The 16,864-nt window shown below is 56.6% G+C and overlaps 1 protein-coding gene across 2 annotated transcripts; it reads right to left on the reverse strand.

Annotated features, from left to right (window-relative positions):
- Positions 1–102: 102 nt before the first annotated feature.
- Positions 103–16,536, reverse strand: LOC140193285 (plexin-A1-like). 2 transcript variants are annotated; one of them, XM_072250654.1, is made up of 5 exons: positions 15,283–16,536; positions 8,636–8,818; positions 3,947–4,089; positions 1,610–1,709; positions 103–232 (listed from the first exon to the last, which is right to left on the reverse strand). In XM_072250654.1, the coding sequence occupies exons 1-4, from the start codon at positions 16,432–16,434 to the stop codon at positions 1,613–1,615; spliced, it is 1,575 nt and encodes a 524-aa protein (XP_072106755.1). In that variant the 5' UTR covers positions 16,435–16,536; the 3' UTR covers positions 103–232; positions 1,610–1,612. The 2 variants fall into 2 exon arrangements, 1 of the variants encoding a protein (XP_072106755.1); XR_011884703.1 differs by lacking the exons at positions 103–232; positions 1,610–1,709 and adding an exon at positions 13,771–13,940 and having other exon boundaries at positions 4,001–4,089.
- Positions 16,537–16,864: the final 328 nt, after the last annotated feature.

The raw sequence follows: 16,864 nt of genomic DNA on the forward strand, positions 1-16,864 counted from the left end.
TGTAACACTGACACACCCCACACCCCTCACTGTGACACCGACCACACCCCCTCACTTTATCACTGTCAGCCCCCCTCCCCGCGCTCCCCCACTCGGACGGACACCCACGGGAACGCTGGGCATCATGACGGACAGGTTGTTGGGCCGGACACTGAGCTGGACGCAGCGGCTGGAAACGGTGCTGAATCGTCGCGGCTCCTCGGCTCGGCCGCATTCCAACCGCTTGCTGCACCTGTGGGTGGGGGGGGGAATGGGAGTGTGGAAAAGAGGGGAGCGAGGGATGAGGGAGGTAGGAGAGTGGTGAGAGTGAGACGGGAGGGGTTGGGTGAAGAACAGTAAACATCAGTCGGAGTGAACACAGGGGGTGACGATCACACACACCGGGGGGCAGCGGGGTGGATCTGGCCTACGGGGACTCAGACACAGACAGACATCTACCCCACCCAGACGCCCGGAAACCACCCAGCCAGCAGAGGAGAGGAACAGGCACTGGCGGCAGGGAAGGTGCAGACAACCCTCCCGGACAGAGGAGTGTGGAGGGAGAGCAGATGGGGAGGCAAGGAGGGTGTGAACTTTGACGAGGTGGGAAACGGGAGAGAGAACGGAGAGAAAATTGAGGTGAGGGAGGGGGGTCAGAGATCGGGGTTAGCAAGGGAGTGGGGAGGGGAGAGAGGAGAGAGGGAGAGAGGGGGAGGGGGAAGAGGGGTGAGATGGGAAGAGAGGGGGAGATGGGGAGCAGAAGGGGTGAGAGAGAGGGGGAGAGGGAGTGAAGGGAGGAGATGGGAGAGGGACGGGAGAGGGATGGGAGAAGGGTAGGGGTGGGGGTAAAAGGGGAGAAGAGGGAGCAGAGATGAGGAGAAAGAAGAGGGAGCTGAGGGACGGGATGGGTGATGAGGGTGTGGTTGCTGTGAATGGTGGTGCTGTCTGGATATTTGTGCTGTGAGGGGAGTGGACTCAGGGGAGATCCCCCTCCCATCGGTCAATCCCTCCCCCAACCCAGATGAAGCCCACCCCCTACCTACACAGGGTGAGAGCCCCACGCCGGGGGAGGGACGTTGATAAGGGGTATTTGTTTTTGGGGAGGGACGTTGATAAGGGGTATTTGTTTTTGGGGGAGGGACATTGATAAGGGATGTTTGTTCTGGGGGAGGGACGTTGATAAGGATATTTGTTCCGGGGGAGGGACGTTGATAAGGGATATTTGTTCCGGGGGAGGGACGTTGATAAGGGATATTTGTTTCTGGGGAGGGACGTTGATAAGGGATATTTGTTTTTGGGGAGGGGACGTTGATAAGGGATATTTGTTCGGGGGAGGGACATTGATAAGGGGATGTTTGTTCTGGGGGAGGGACGTTTGATAAGGGATATTTGTTCCGGGGGAGGGACGTTGATAAGGGGATGTTTTGTTCTGGGGGAGGGATTGTCACACTGGGAGAGGGGGAGAAGAGGGAACGCCATGCCACAATCACCTTCCCAATCGCACTGACCTGTCCTCCCCGCAGGACTCTCGCCGAGCACAGACGAGACTCCCACCCCCCTCCACACCCTCGGCCCTGGGGTGGTGCTGGGTCGTGGGCCCAGCCCGCAGTGGGCTCGCAGATACACTCACCTGTTACTGAGGACACACCAGCCACAGTGGGGGGTCCCCCGAGCTGAGACACTTGGAGCACGTCTCGTGTTGCTGACAGCTCTCCACTGGCAGCCGGGATACTGTAACACCAGGCATTGGCCATTCAGCCCCATCGAGTCTGCTCTGCCATTCCACCACGGCTGATTCATTGTCCCTTTCAACCCTGTTCTCCTGCCCACCCCATAACCTTCGACTAATCAAGCCCCCAGTGCCTTGCCCTCCACAGCTGTCTGTGACAATGGATTCCACAGATTTGCCACTCTCTGGCTAAAGAAATTCCTCCTCATCTCCATTCTAAATGGACGTCTTTTATTCTGACAGTCCTAGACTCCCCACACCAAAGGGAACATCCTCTCCACATCCACTCTACCTGCACCTTTCAGCATTCAATAGGTTTCATTGCGATCTCCTCCTCATTCTTCCAAACTCCAGCAACAGGCCCCAAAACCATCAAACACTCCCCATACATTAACCCTCTCGTTCCTGGAATCTTTCATTCGCGAACCTCCACAGAACCATTTCCAATGTCAGCACATCCTTTCTAAGGGGCCCATGTGAGGCCTCAGCAGTGCTTTATAAAGTCTCAACATCACATCCTTACTTTTACAGTCTAGTCCTCTGAAAATGAATGCTAACATTTCATTTGCCTTCCTCACCACTGACTCAACCTGCAAGTTAACCTTTAGGGGATCCTGCACAAGGACTCCCAAGTCCCCTTACAACTTGGACATTTGAATTTTCTCCCATTTTGAGAGAGTCTCTGCCTTTATTTCTTCTACCAAAGTGCATGACCATACACTTCCCGACACTGTGTTTCCATCCACCTCTTCTTTGGCCATTCTTCTACCCCTATTTAAGTCTTTCTACAGTGTCCCTGTTTCTCAACACGACCTGCCTCTCCACCACCTTCATATCGTCTGCAAACTTGGCCATCAATTCTTTCATTCAGATCATTGACCTATAAAGTGCAAAGAATTGTCCGCCAATATCATCATTCAGAATGCCTCATTACTCTCCCCCCTCCACTCACTTCTTCTCCCTCCTCCCCCTTCTCCACCCTCCACCCACTCACCACTTTCCCCTCAATCCACACAACTCTCTCCCCGCCGTTCCCGATTTCTCTCCTCCCTCTTCTACAACCTCGATTGCCTCCACTCACACTGCCCCCTCTGTCTGCCTCCATTATCCCTTCCCAGCTCACCTCCCTCCACCCATCTTTGTATCTTTGGGGGGAGGAGACAGAGTGAGGGAATGTGGGAGAGATGAGGGGGTTGAGGGGTATCAGGGAGAGAGACGAGGGAATGGGGGACGGGGGATGCAGACGAGGGGACGGGAGGTACAGAGACGAGGGTATGGGGGTACAGAGACGATGGGTTGGGGAGAGGACGGGGTACAGAGACGAGGGGACTGGGGGACAGAGACGAGGGTACGGGGGTACAGAGACGAGGGTACGGGGGTATAGAGACGAGGGGACAGTGTCAGAGATGATGGGGATGGGTCAGTGGGTGGAGACGAGGGGACGGGGACGGAGACGATGGGTCAGAGGGTGGAGACGAGGGGACGGGGGTGGAGACGAGGGGACAGTGGGGATGGAGACGAGGGGACGGGGGACGGAGACGATGGGTCAGAGGGTGGAGACGAGGGGACGGGAGGTACAGAGACGGTACGTGGGGTACAGAGACAAGGGGATGGGGGTGGAGACAAGGGGACAGTGGGGGACAGAGACGAGGGGATGGGGATGGAGAGGATGGGTCAGAGGGTGGAGACGAGGGGACGGGGGGGACAGTAACAAGGGGACGGGGGAGAGAGACGAGGGGACGGGGAGAGAGACAAGGGGACGAGGGGACAGTAACGAGGGGACGGGGGACAGTAACGAGGGGACAGGGGGAGAGAGAGAGCGGACGGGGGGACAGTAACGAGGGGACGGGGGTAACGAGGGGACAGGGGTGGAGACGAGGGGACGGGGGGGACAGTAACGAGGGGACGGGGGTGGAGACGAGGGGACGGGGGGACAGTAACGAGGGGATGGGGGTGGAGACAAGGGGACGGGGTGACAGTAACAAGGGGGACGGGGAGAGAGACAAGCGGATGGGGGGACAGTAACGAGGGGACGGGGGTGGAGACGGGGGGACGGGGGAGAGAGACGAGGGGACGGGGGAGAGAGACGAGCGGACGGGGGGACAGTAACGAGGGGACGGGGTGGAGATGGGGGGACGGGGGAGAGAGACGAGGGGACGGGGGAGAGAGACGAGCGGACAGTGTCAGATGGGAACACAGACATGAAGTGGGTTGAAACCAGCACCAGTCCCCGTGATCACCTTGTGCTCGGTCAGCAGGTAGATGTACTTGAAATCGGGGCTGAAGACAATGTCGCGCAGGATGGGGGAGCCCTCCATCACGGGCACCACTTCGTACCGGAGGGCATTGTGAGGGGGCCGCGGAACGCCATCCACACGCAGCTGAGGGAGACAAACCACATTAACACGTCCCGCATTGGGGAACGCCTGTCCCGCAGTGTAAAACACAACTGGCGCCCTATTGCAGAGGAAACGCAAGCCTCTGTGTTGGAGAACATGGGGCGCGACCCATACTCCTAATCTCTCCCACCACCAACAGGAGACCCCAGTTTCCCCAGCCCCTCACTCCGTCATCTCTCCCCTTGCAAAGGGCTGTCCCAATCCCGCCTCCTTCACGCGCACACACTGCAGGATTCTCAGTGTAGAAGGCTATCGTAGATTGACAGGACACAGAGATGGGCTGAGAAGTGACAGACAGCGTTCAACCCAGAAAAGTGTGAAGTAGGGTTACTTCAGAAGGCAGGAACGTTGAGGAACTGAGGGATCTTGGGATCCACGTCTATCCATCACTCAAAGTTGCCGTCAAGTTGATAGAGTGGTTAAGAAGGCGAGTGGGGCGTCCGGCTTCATTAGTCAGAGGATTGAGTTCGAGAGCCAAGAGGTAACGTTGCAGCTCTATAAAACCCTGGTTGGATCACACTTGGAGTATTGTGTTCGTTCTGGTCACCTCACTAGAGGAAGGATGTGGAAGCTTCAGAGAGGGTGCAGAGCAGATTTACCAGGATGCTGCCTGGATTAGAGAGCGTGTCTTATCAGGAAAGGCTGAGCTTTTCTCTTTGGAGTGAAGGGGAGTGAGGGGTGACTTGATAGAGACGTACAAGTTTAAAAATTTTAAAAGATTTGCTTTATTGGTCACATGTGCAACAGAGAGGGGAGTCAGAGAGATGGGGAGGGGTGTAGGAGAGGGAGGGGGTTCACAGAGACAGGGAGGGGTGTAGGGGAGGGAGGAGGTAACAGACGGAGGGGTGTAGGGGAGGGAAGGAGTCACTGAGACAGGGGGTAACAGACAGGGAGGGGTGTAGGGGAGGGAGGGGGTAACAGACAGGGAGGGGTTTAGGAGAGGGGGTAATAGACAGGGAAGGGTGTAGGGGAGGGAAGGAGTCACTGAGATAGGAGGTGTAGGGGAGGGAGGGGGTAACAGACAGGGAGGGGTTTAGGAGAGGGGTAATAGACAGGGAGGGGTGTAGGGGAAGGAGAGGTCACAGAGGCGGGGGGGGGGGTAGGGAACCAGAATGAGGCTGAAACCAAACAAAATAATGAAAAGAGGGGAGAGATTATTTATTTAGTGAGATACAGCACAGAATCGTCCTTCCTGGCCACTGGAGCCAAGCTGCCCAGCAATCCACCGATTTAATCCTAGTCCAATCACAGGACAATTTACAATGACCAATTAACCTACCAACCAGTCTGTCTTTGGACTGTGGGAGGAAACTGGAGCACGTGGAGGAAACCCACGCGGTCACGGGGAGAACGTACAAACTCCTTACAGACAGCAGTGGGAATTAAACCCAGGTCACCTGTACCGTAAAACGTTACTCCAACCACTACGCTACCACCTCATGAAAATTAGAGAAATCGGTGTTCATGCCTTCGGCTTGGAGGCTGCACAGACAGTCTATGGTGTTATTCCATCTGCGTATAGACACAGGAACAGAATTGGGCCATTTGGCCCGTCAAGCCTGGCTAAAAGATGAAATTACGACACATCTGGATAGCAGTAACAGGATCAGTCCGAGTCAGCATGGATTTACGAAGGGGAAATCGTGCTTGACTAATCTTCTGGAATTTTTTGAGGATGTAACTATGAAAATGGACAAGGGAGAGCCAGTGGATGTAGTGTACGTGGACTTACAGAAAGCCTTTGATAAAGTCCCACATAGGAGATTAGTGGGCAAAATTAGGGCACATGCTATTGGGGGCAGAGTACTGACATGGATTGAAAATTGGCTGGCTGACAGAAAACAAAAGGTAGCGATTAACGGGTCCCTTTCGGAATGGCAGGTGGTGACCAGTGGGGTACCGCAGGGTTCAGTGCTGGGACTGCAGCTGTTTACAATATATATTAATGATTTAGATGAGGGAATTAAAAGTAACATTAGCAAATTTGCCAATGACACAAAGCTGGGTGGCAGTGTGAAATGTGAGGAGGATGTTATGAGAATGCAGGGTGACTTGGACAGGCTGGGTGAGTGGGCAGATGCATGGCAGATGCAGTTTAATGTGGATAAATGTGAGGTTATCCACCTTGGTGGTAAGAACGGGAAGGCAGATTATTATCTAAATGGAGTCAAGTTAGGAAAAGGGGAAGCACAACGAGATCTAGGTGTTCTTGTACATCAGTCACTGAAAGCAAGCATGCAAGTACAGCAGGCAGTGAAGAAACCTAATGGCATGCTGGCCTTCATAACAAGGGGAATTGAGTATAAGAGCAAAGAGGTTCTTCTGCAGCTGTACTAGACCCTGGTGAGACCACACCTGGAGTACTGTGTGCAGTTTTGGTCTCCAAATTTGAGGAAGGACATTCTTGCTATTGAGGGAGTGCAGCGTAGATTCACAAGGTTAACTCCCGGGATGGTGGGACTGTCATATGTTGAAAGATTGGAGCGACTGGGCTTGTATACTCTGGAATTTAGAAGGCTGAGAGGGGATCTTATTGAAACATATAAGATTATTAAGGGATTGGACACGCTGGAGGCAGGAAGCATGTTCTCGCTGATGGGTGAGTCCAGAACCAGAGGCCACAGTTTAAGAATAAGGGGTAGACCATTTAGAACGGAGTTGAGGAAAAACTTTTTCACCCAGGGAGTGGTGGATATATGGAATGCTCTGCCCCAGAAGGCTGTGGAGGCCAAGTCTCTGGATGCTTTCAAGAAAGAGATGGATAGAGCTCTTAAAGATAGCGGAATCAAAGCTTATGGGGATAAGGCAGGAACTGGATACTGATTGTGGATGATCAGCCATGATCACAGTGAATGGCGGTGCTGGCTTGAAAGGCCAATTGGCCTACCCCGCCACCTATTGCCTATTGATTTATTTTCCCTCCCAACCCCATCGGAGGAGTAGGAGGTGTTGCTCCTCCAACCTGCGGCTGGCCTCACGGTGTGACGGTGGAGGCCGAGGGCAGATGTGGGAACAGGAAATGTGTCGTCACGTCAGTCCGCCTGTTGTACAGTTCACACGTCTGACTGTGACTACCACCCGCGTTAAGGTTGGGATGCTAAACTGATACTTCCTCTGTATAGAAGTTTTTTAAATCATGGATTAAATTCTGTTTTTGCCAAAAGTCGAGACTGCATGGCTGGTTAACCCCTTCAGCCCCAGACTGGTCGGTGGGGAGGGGGGGTGGAATTCCCTCGGATGGCTCTGGCTGTTCACCCACTGGGGTGGACCCGGTGATCAGATTCTGGCAGGGCTGGTGGGGGGGAGGCAGTGGGAGAGAGAGAGAAGCTCCCTCCGGCCTCTCCACACACCCCCACCCCACCCCACCCCACCCCACCTGAAGCAGGACACATTGGCAGTGAGAACGCTGGAGCTGGGCCACGCTCCCAGCTCGGAATTCCAGAGGGCCCATATCATTCCTGGCCGCTAGCCCTCCTCTCCCCCTCCGAAATACCAGCCCAGTGCAGGCAGGGATTCACACGGGGAGGGAAGAGGGGAGGTGGATGGAGACAGGGGAGGGAGGGAAGGGAGGTGGTGTAGGAAATGTCCGTACAAGTGACAGGATCCCTCCATCAGCCCCGGACAGCCAGGCCGCTCTCTGCCAGTGGGAACGCACGATGCTCTTTCTTTACCCAGTTCCAGGGCTCCCTGAGCTACTCCGACAAGTTCCGGGCCAAGGGCCAAGGACAGCAACGCATCCCCCAGCCCACATGGACACAGGGGCTGTGGTGGGGAAGAGGTTAATGCTCAGGCAGTCAGTAAACACCATGGCCTAGAGGCCTGGCTCGCCTCCAGATAACCGTGATGGCAATTTAATTCCCCTGAATGCATTCTGCTCTGGTCAGCGTCGGGACCGCAGCCAACACCATCACAGGAAAAGCTGCCCTGCCACAGAACCATTCACACCATTTCCTCAGTACACTGGAGAGCAGCCAGCTCTGACAGAGAGAGAGAGAGAGAGAGAGAGGGAGAGAGAGAGAGCGAGAGAGGGGGAGAGGGAGAGGGAGAGAGAGAGAGAGGGGAGAGAGAGAGAGAGGGGAGAGAGAGAGGGGGGAGAGAGAGAGGGGGGAGAGAGAGAGGGGGAGAGAGAGAGGGGGAGAGAGAGGGGGGAGAGAGAGGGGGGAGAGAGAGGGGAAGAGAGAAGAGGGGGAGAGAAGAGGGGGAGAGAAGAGGGGGAGAGAAGAGTGGGGGAGAGGGAGAGAGAGGAGGGAGAGAGGGAGGGGTGCAGAGAGGAGTCAGAGGGGGTTCAGAAGGGTGGCTGAGAGAGTGGGGTCAGAGAGATGGGGTTCAACGGGGGGTCAGAAGGCAGGGCAGAGTGTGGTGTCAGAGGGGAGGTGAGGGGTGGTCAGAGAAAGTGGGGGAAGTTAGAGGGGTCAGGGAACGAGAGGGACAGAGAGAGACCACCAGCTCCAGTAGGCTGTGGGACCCCTCCCTTCTGTGCTCTCCCCCTCCCCCTCGCCCTCCCTGGGAGCCTCCTGCAAAGACTCACCTTCTTCAGGTAGCCCGCCCGGGTGCCAACAAACACCACCGTGTGCTCCTCATAGACGTAGGTGGCCACTGCAGTCATCTCGTCCTCCTTGTCCTGGTACAGGGGGATTCCCTCCAGGATCTTCGTGCCTCCCAGTGGCTGGTTAAAATCCTGCCCGCAGAAATCGTCCTCGATCTGGAGAGGCTGGGGGTGGGTCGGTGGTTTGGGGGGGTGGAGGGGAGTGACAGAGATTCAGTGCAGAACACACCTCTACAGGCCAAATCCCACCCTCCCCAACCCACACGATGTGTGAGGGGGGGATAGAGTGTCACAGGACCCTTACGGAGAGATGGGGGAGGCCACGTCCACACCTCCCTGAAGGTCTATGACTCACTTGCCTTCATCGGTCGGTTCATTGTAGCAGTGTAAAACTCTGGTGAGGCCGCACTTGGAGTATTGCGTGTGTGGGTCTGGGTGCCTCATTTCAGGAAGAATGTGGAGGCTTTGGAGAGGGTGCAGACGAGGTTCACCAGGATGTTTGCCTGGATTGGAGAGTGTGAGCCACAAGGAGAGGCTGGACAAACCTGGGTTGTTTTCTCTGGAGCGACGAGGGTGAGGCCTTTGAAAGCTCTCAAATGTCAAAAGCCTCGATAGAGTGAATGTGGAGAGGATGTTTCCTATAGTGGGGGAGTCCAGGACCAGAGGGCACAGATAGAGTGGATGTGGAGAGGGTGTTTCCTATAGTGGGGGAGTCTAGGACCAGAGGGCACAGATACAGTGGATGTGGAGAGGATGTTTCCTATAGTGGGGGATGTTTCCTATAGTGGGGGAGTCTAGGACCAGAGGGCACAGATAGAGTGGATGTGGAGAGGATGTTTCCTATAGTGGGGGAGTCTAGGACCAGAGGGCACAGATAGAGTGGATGTGGAGAGGGTGTTTCCTATAGTGGGGGAGTCTAGGACCAGAGGGCACAGATAGAATGGATGTGGAGAGGGTGTTTCCCATAGTGGGGATATCTAGGTCTAGAGGGCACAGGAAGAGTGGATGTGGAGAGGACGTTTCCTGTTGTGGGGGTGTCTAGGACCAGAAGGCACAGATAGAGTGGATGTGGAGGGGACATTTCCCATGGTGGGGGAGTCTAGGACCAGAGGGCACAGCCTCAGGATAGGGGGAAGTCCATTTAGAACAGAAATGTGGGGGAATTTCTTTAACCAAGGAATGGAGAATCTGTGAAATTCATTGCCACAGGTGGCCGTGGAGGCCAAGTCATTGGGTATATTTAAGGGAGAATTGGAAAGGCTCTTGATTAGTCAGGGCATGAAGTTACGGGGAGAAGGCAGGAGATTGGGACTGAGAGAGAAATGCATCGGCCATGAGGAAATGACGGAGCAGACTCGATGGGCCAAGTGGCCTGATTCTGCTCCTATATCTTGTGGTGAGGGGAGCGCCGACAGAGGTTTATAAGCTAGACAGAGAGGACAGTTCTGCCCAAGGTCCTTGCTCCTCTCTGCGCCTTGTGGCACATTGGGCAGCTACCTTAGCACCTCTCTGTTCTTTACCAGGCCGAGTTGCTAGCTTGACACGCAACCCTGCACGGAACTGGGCGGATTCAAACCCGGAACCACTCAGCTCCAAGTCCGGTGCCGATGCCACTACATCACCAGACAGCTTAACACTGGACAGAGATTGTGCACTTAAGGTGAGAAGGGGAAAGTTCAAAGGAGATTCTTTAATGCACAGGGAGTGGTACAATTGGGTTCGAGCGTTAGGAAGTTATGTTGCATCTTTATAACACTCTGGTTAGGCCGCGTCTGAAGTATTGCACACAGTCCTGGTCGGCCCGCTATAGAAGGGATGTTGAGGCCTCGGAGAGGGTGCAGAAGAGGTTGGCCTGGACCAGAGAGCAGATTCAGGGTCAGGGAGCATGGAAACAAGTCCAACTGGTCTATACCAACCAAGATTATCACCTAAAGGCTGTTGCCAGGGCTTGAGGACCTGAGTTACAGAAAAGTTAGACAGGTTTGGACTTTATTTTCTGGAGTGTAGGAGAATGAGGGGAGATTTGATAGGGGTATACAAAATTATAGGGGTAGATGTAGGGTAATTGAATCAGGCTTGAAGCACATTGGCCTTCTCAAATCAGAGTACTGAGTTCAGCAGATGGGATGTTACGTTGCAGGTGTGTAAGACATTGGTGGGGCCTGAGTTGGAGTATTGTGTACAGTTTTTATCACCCTACCTACACACACAAAATGCTGGTGGAACGCAGCAGGCCAGGCAGCATCCATAGGAAGAAGCACAGTCGACGTTTCAGGCCGAGAACCTGAAACCCCGAGACCTGGCCTGAAACGTCGACTAACTTGGGGCCTAATTTGGAGTATTGTGTACATTTTGATCACCTATCTACAGGGAAGAGGTCAGTAAAGTTGAAAGAGTACAGAGAAAACTTACAAGGACTGGAGGAGCTGAGTTACAAGGAAAGTTTGACAGGTTAGGACTTTATTCGCTGGAGTGCAGGAGAATGAGGGGAGATTTGACAGAGGTATACAAAATTGTGACGGCTACAGTGACCCTTTTCCACCGAGGTTTGGTGAGACTAGAACTAGAGGTCATAGGTCAAGGGTGAAAAGTTTCAGGGGAACATGGGGAAAAACTTCTTCACTCAGAGGGTGGAGAGTTCGGGTTCGATGTTGAAGACAGGTACGTGGATGGGAGGGGTGTGGAGGGCTATCATCCAGGTGAGAGTAGGCAGACGATGGACCGAAGGGCTTGCTCCTGCTCTCTACTGCTCCGTGACTCTGAGCTAGTGCCGTCTGCCCGCGTGTGCCCCATGTCCCTCGGGAGCTTTCCTATCCACATTCCTGTCCAAGCGTTGTTAACGTACCTGCCTCAACCACGTCCTCTGACAGCTCGTTCCATAGTCCCACCACCCCCCAGGTGGAGAAAATTCACCCTGACCGCACGGGGCCATTACTGCCCGGGGCATGGCAGTTCAGAGTTCATTTCCAGTGTCTCCTGTGAGCAAGTTTACAGCTGAGCTTTCTCTGGGTGCTCTGGTGTCCTCTCACAGCACGAAGACACCCCGGTTAGTAGGTTACTCGGGTGATTAGGCTGGGATTAAATCGGGGAAAAGCTGGGCAGTGCGGTTCGAAGGGCCAGCGGGGCTTCTTCCACACTGTATTGCTAAACAAAATAGATTTAAGTTTCTCCCCCCACCCTCGCCAGGCCGCAATTAAATCTCTCCCCTCTCACCTTACACCTGTATCCCGGGGAAAATGACTGACCCTGCCCCTCCTGATCGTGCAAAGTTCTATGAAAGCACCCCTCAGCCTCCTCCGCTCCAAGCAGTCGCGTCAGGGACTCCCTCACCCCTCCCTTTCGCTCAGACCCTCAAGTCCAGGCGACATGGTAGCGCAGTGGTTCGCGCAACACGGCACATTACAGGCGACCCGGGTTCAATTCCCGCCGCTGCCCATAAGGAGTTTGTACGCTCTCCCCATGACCGCGGGGGGTGTCCTCCCAGAGTCAGAAGATGTTCCGGTTGGTAGGTTAATTGGTCATTGTAAATTGTCCCGTGGTTAGGCCGGGATTTAATCGGGGGATTGCTGGGCGTTCCAGCTTGAAGGAAAGACCTATTCCGCGATGCTTGTCAATAAATAAGCATCCTCCTAAATCGAGCTAGCAGAGGTTGAATGAACACAGCAGACTGGGATTCAGTGGGAGGTGGTGGGTTTTTGGGCAGTGGGTCAAAGGCCAAGTCTCACAAGGAATTCTGCAGATGCTGGAAATCCAAAGCAACACGCACACAATGCTGGAGGAGCTCAGCGGGTCAGGCAACATCCGTGGAGGGGAGAAAGGGCCTCGGTATGAAATAGCAGCCGTTTATTCCCCTCCGTAGATGCTGCCTGGCCTGCTGAGTTCCTCCAATGCCCTGCGAAGTTGCACAGACCGGGGATCCTTTCCCTGAAGCGGCAGAAGCTGAGGAGACACCTAACTGGAGATTTTTTGATTGACAGAGGTATAGACAAGGTAGACAGAGTCTTATCTCCAGGGTACAAGTGTCTAACACCAGAGGGAAATGCGCTTAGGGTGAGATTCTTGCATTTAAGGCAAGTTCAAAAATGACGTGTGGGACAAGATGGTACAGGTGTGTGGGTCAAACTGGTACGGGTGGGTGGTACAAGATGGTACAGATGGGTGGGACAAGGTGATAAAGGTGTGTGGGACAAGATGGTACAGGTGTGTGGGTCAAACTGGTACAGGTGGGTGGTACAAGATGGTACAGGTGGGTGGGACAAGATGGTACAGGTGGGTGGGACAAGATGGTACAGGTGTGTGGTACAAAGTGGTACAGGTGTGTGGTGTAAGGTGGTACAGGTGGGTGGGACGAGGTGGTACAGGTGGGTGGGACAAAGTGGTACAGGTGGGTAGTACAAGATGGTACAGGTGTGTGGTACAAGGTGGTACAGGTGAGTGGGACAAGATGGAACAGGTGGGTGGGACAAGCTGGTACGGGGTGTGGGATAAGATGGTACAGGTGGGTGGGACAAGCTGGTACGGGGTGTGGGATAAGATGGTACAGGTGGGTGGGACAAGCTGGTACGGGGTGTGGGATAAGATGGTACAGGTGTGTGGTACAAGATGGTACAGGTGGCTGGGACGAGGTGGTACGGGGTGTGGGATAAGATGGTACAGGTGGGTGGGACAAGGTGGTACAGGTGTGTGGTGCAAAGTGGTACAGGTGGGTGGGATAAGATGGTACAGGTGGGTGGGACGAGGTGGTACAGGTGGGTGGGACAAGGTGGTACAGGTGGGTGGGATGAGGTGGTACAGGTGTGTGGTGTAAGGTGGTACAGGTGGGTGGGACAAGGTGGTACAGGTGTGTGGTGTAAGGTGGTACAGGTGGGTGGGACGAGGTGGTACAGGTGTGTGGTGTAAGGTGGTACAAGTAGGTGCCAGGAACGTGCTGGCAAGCGTGGTGGTGGAGGGAGACGTGATAGAGGCATCTGAGAGGCTCATGGGTGTGCAGAGAGTGAAGGGATAGGTGCACTGTGAGGGCAGAGGGGTTCAGTTAATTCGGACAGCAGACACGATGGGCTGAAGGGCCTGTCCTGCAGCTCAGGAGCAACACGGGGCAGGGGGCTCGGACCACTCACCTCACCCTGCTGGTGATGGGGTGGGATCCGTGCCCTCCCTCACGTCTCCACTCCCATCCCCCCTCCCGGGATCCCGGGCCGCCCGCTAAGCGGGAGGAGGCATGGCTTGAGGAAGGTGGGGTCAGTCTACCCTCGCCCGACCCAGCAGCAGGGGGAGATTCACAGGGAGCCTGCAGTGGGGAGACATTTCACAGTCGGATTGTTCCAGCGGGTAGACACTGGTCAGTGAGGAGCCCCTACACCCCTCCCCATCTCTGTGACCACCTCTGGACCCCACACCCCAACCCGTCTCCGTGATACCCTCTCCCTCTCCTACACCCCTCCCTGTCTCTGTGACGCCCCTCCCTCCCATCTCCGTGACCACCTCCGGACCCCACCCCCCAACCCGTCTCCGTGATACCCTCTCCCTCCCCTACACCCCTCCCTGTCTCTGTGACGCCCCTCCCTCCCATCTCCGTGACCACCTCCGGACCCCACCCCCCAACCCGTCTCCGTGATACCCTCTCCCTCCCCTACACCCCTCCCTGTCTCTGTGACCCCCCCTTCCCCTATACTCCCTATTCCAGTAAAAAAAAACCCTCCTATACACCCCTCCCCATCTCTGTGACCCCATCTCCCCGTCTCTGGAACTACCCTCTCCTCTCCTATATCCCTCCTCCTCACCACTCCCTGTCTACGTAATCCCCTCTTCCCCTATACCCCCTATTCCTACAAAAACCCCCTCCCCTACACCCCTCCCCATCTCTGTGACCACCTCCGGTCTCCACACCCCAACCCGTCATACCCTCTCCCTCCCCTACACCCCTCCTTGTCTCTGTGAACCCCCCTTCCCCTATACACCCTAGTCCTATAAAAACCCCCTCCTATACACCCCTCCCCATCTCTGTGACTACTCTCTCCTCTCCTATACCCCTCCTCACCACTCCCTGTCTATGTAATCCCCTCTCCCCTACACCCCTCCCTGTCTCTGTGATCCCTCCTCCCCTCTCTCTGTAGCCACCCCCCCCACATCCAGATGGGGCTGCCTGTTTGAAGGGATCGGAAGGAGGGGAGAGACATTGACAGAGACACAGACAAGGCTGTCTCTGTGGGGGTTCAGCCAGGGTGGGGGAGGTCGGCGTCATCACACCCTCAGGAGGACACCCTCCTCCCTGTAACCATGGAATCCGCACTCCATCACCTGCTTCCACCGATTGCATTGTAAACAAGTTCACAGGGGCTCCCGGCGGGATCCGTCATCCCCACGGGGAGCGAGAGCAGGGAAAAGAGAGAAGAGAGAGGGAGGGAGGGAGGGAGAGAGAGAGAGAGGGGGGGAATGCAGAAAGGATATAAACAAGAGAGGGGGAGAGAGGGGGATGGAAGAGGGGGTGAGGTAGAGAGGGGTAGCGGGGGAGAGAGTGGGGGGCGGGAGAGAGTGGAGGGAGGGGGAGAGAGTGGGGTGGAGGGAGAGGGGGGAGGGACGAGAGAGAGAAGGGAAGAGCAAGCGAGGGGCAGATTGAGGGAGACACTTACCGAGTTGATACACACCAAGTCCTTGTTGAGGAGCCAGGGTAGGGAGAGTTTCCCCTCGCCCCGGTAGCAGGATCGGATCCTGTCCCGGATGCGGTCCCGGATGGAGGCGAGTGTGAAGAGACAGAGCACCGAGTCGGCTGCCGGCTCAGATCTCCTCTTCTGGCCCCGGGAGAAGGTGGCCAGGAGGACCCTCTCCCCCGGCCCCAAGCCCAGCGAGCGGGCGAGGCGGGGCCCCGGGACGGAGACCCTGGCGGCCTGGACCAGCCGGTACTCCACGCCACCCCTCGAGCACCCGATGGGGAACTCCACGTACGAGTAGAACCTGGGGTCCTCGGAGCAGAGGCGGACGATCTTGGAGGCGTAGACGGGCTCAGCCGCAGGCTCGGGGGCGGTCAGGCGGGTGTCGAGCTGCTGGGCCACGAAGTAGACGAACGGCGGCGCGGCGAAGGCGTGGACGTAGTAGATGTCGAAGGCGGGGAAGCGGGAGAGGGTGTCGGAGGGGATCCGCAGCTGGGACGAGACAAACTCATCCTGGTAGACCAGGGCCAGCATCTGGGTGTCCTCGTCCTGGGCCGTCAGCCGGCGGCTGGACAGGGTCGGGAAGTACTCGGACTTGCCGGCCACCGAGGTGCCGACGAAGAGGCGGCTCTCGCCCGGGCCCAGCCCCTCCACCAGCACCCCGGCCGTCTCGGCCGCGCGCCGGACGCCGGACAGGTAGTGCTCCTTACGGTGGTGCGGTTCGGCGAGCTTGAACAGGTCGCGAAGGCGCAAGAGCTGGCAGACGCCCTGCCAGGCGCTGCCGCAGGCCAGCAGCCGCCCCCCGGCGCCGTCCACCAGCAGGAGCTTGTTGACATTGGGCAGGGGCCGCAGCCCCTGCGAGCAGGGCCTGACGCTGGGGGGCGGGTAGCACCGCGGGTTGTCCTCCACCGGCCCCGTCAGGTGGCGCCGCAGCACGCTCAGGTTGGCCGACAGCTGGAAGATGTTGTCCACCCCGCCCAGGTAGAGCAGGCCTGTCTGGGGGTCCACCGCCAGGTGAGCCAGACGGGTGCCCGGCGCCGCGAAGCTGAGGGGCGGCGGCTGGCGGGGGGCGCCGAAGCCGGCGGGGGGCGAGGCCCACAGTAGCAGCAGAGCGGTCCACGCGGCAGCGGCCATCGTCCACCCTGGCGCAACGAGCTGTCTCCCGGCGCTGCTCCCGTCACGCCTGAGCGCACGGCCTCCCCTCCCCGCTCACTCCGCGGGGCCGCGGTCACTCATTCCTGTAACGACAGAGGGACAGCGGGTCACACACACACGGGGGCAGCGGAGACGGGCGCACGGTGTCCGTCACTCAGCGTGAAAATGGGCTAATTTCGGCCCCAAGCGCCACGCCTAACCCGGGAGAGCAGCTCGTATCGCGGCGCCTTACACCACCAGTGATCAGGGGTCAATCCCCGCTGCTGGTCTGCGAGGAGTTTCTACGTCCTCCCCGTTTCCACGTGGGGTTTCCTCCGCGTGCTCCGGTTTCCTCCCACAGGCCAAAGCCGTTCCGGTTCGGGTCAGTAAGTAGTGGACGTGCAGCCTTGCCTCTGAAAGCGTGACGAGT

The sequence above is a fragment of the Mobula birostris genome, unplaced genomic scaffold, assembly GCF_030028105.1.
Source record: "Mobula birostris isolate sMobBir1 unplaced genomic scaffold, sMobBir1.hap1 scaffold_4991, whole genome shotgun sequence".
In the NCBI taxonomy this organism is placed as follows: Eukaryota; Metazoa; Chordata; class Chondrichthyes; order Myliobatiformes; family Myliobatidae; genus Mobula; species Mobula birostris.

What these genes read in the sequence shown, in the direction of transcription:
- LOC140193285 (XM_072250654.1), bottom strand. Translation starts at nt 16,434, where the DNA reads ATGGCCGCTGCCGCGTGGACCGCTCTGCTGCTACTGTGGGCCTCGCCC. An exon ending in ACTTGGTGTGTATCAACTCG is followed by an intron (nt 8,819 to 15,282) that starts GTAAGTGTCTCC and finishes ACCCACCCCCAG; the next exon opens with CCTCTCCAGATCGAGGACGA. An exon ending in CTGCTGACCGAGCACAAGGT is followed by an intron (nt 1,710 to 3,946) that starts GATCACGGGGAC and finishes TGGTGTTACAGT; the next exon opens with ATCCCGGCTGCCAGTGGAGA.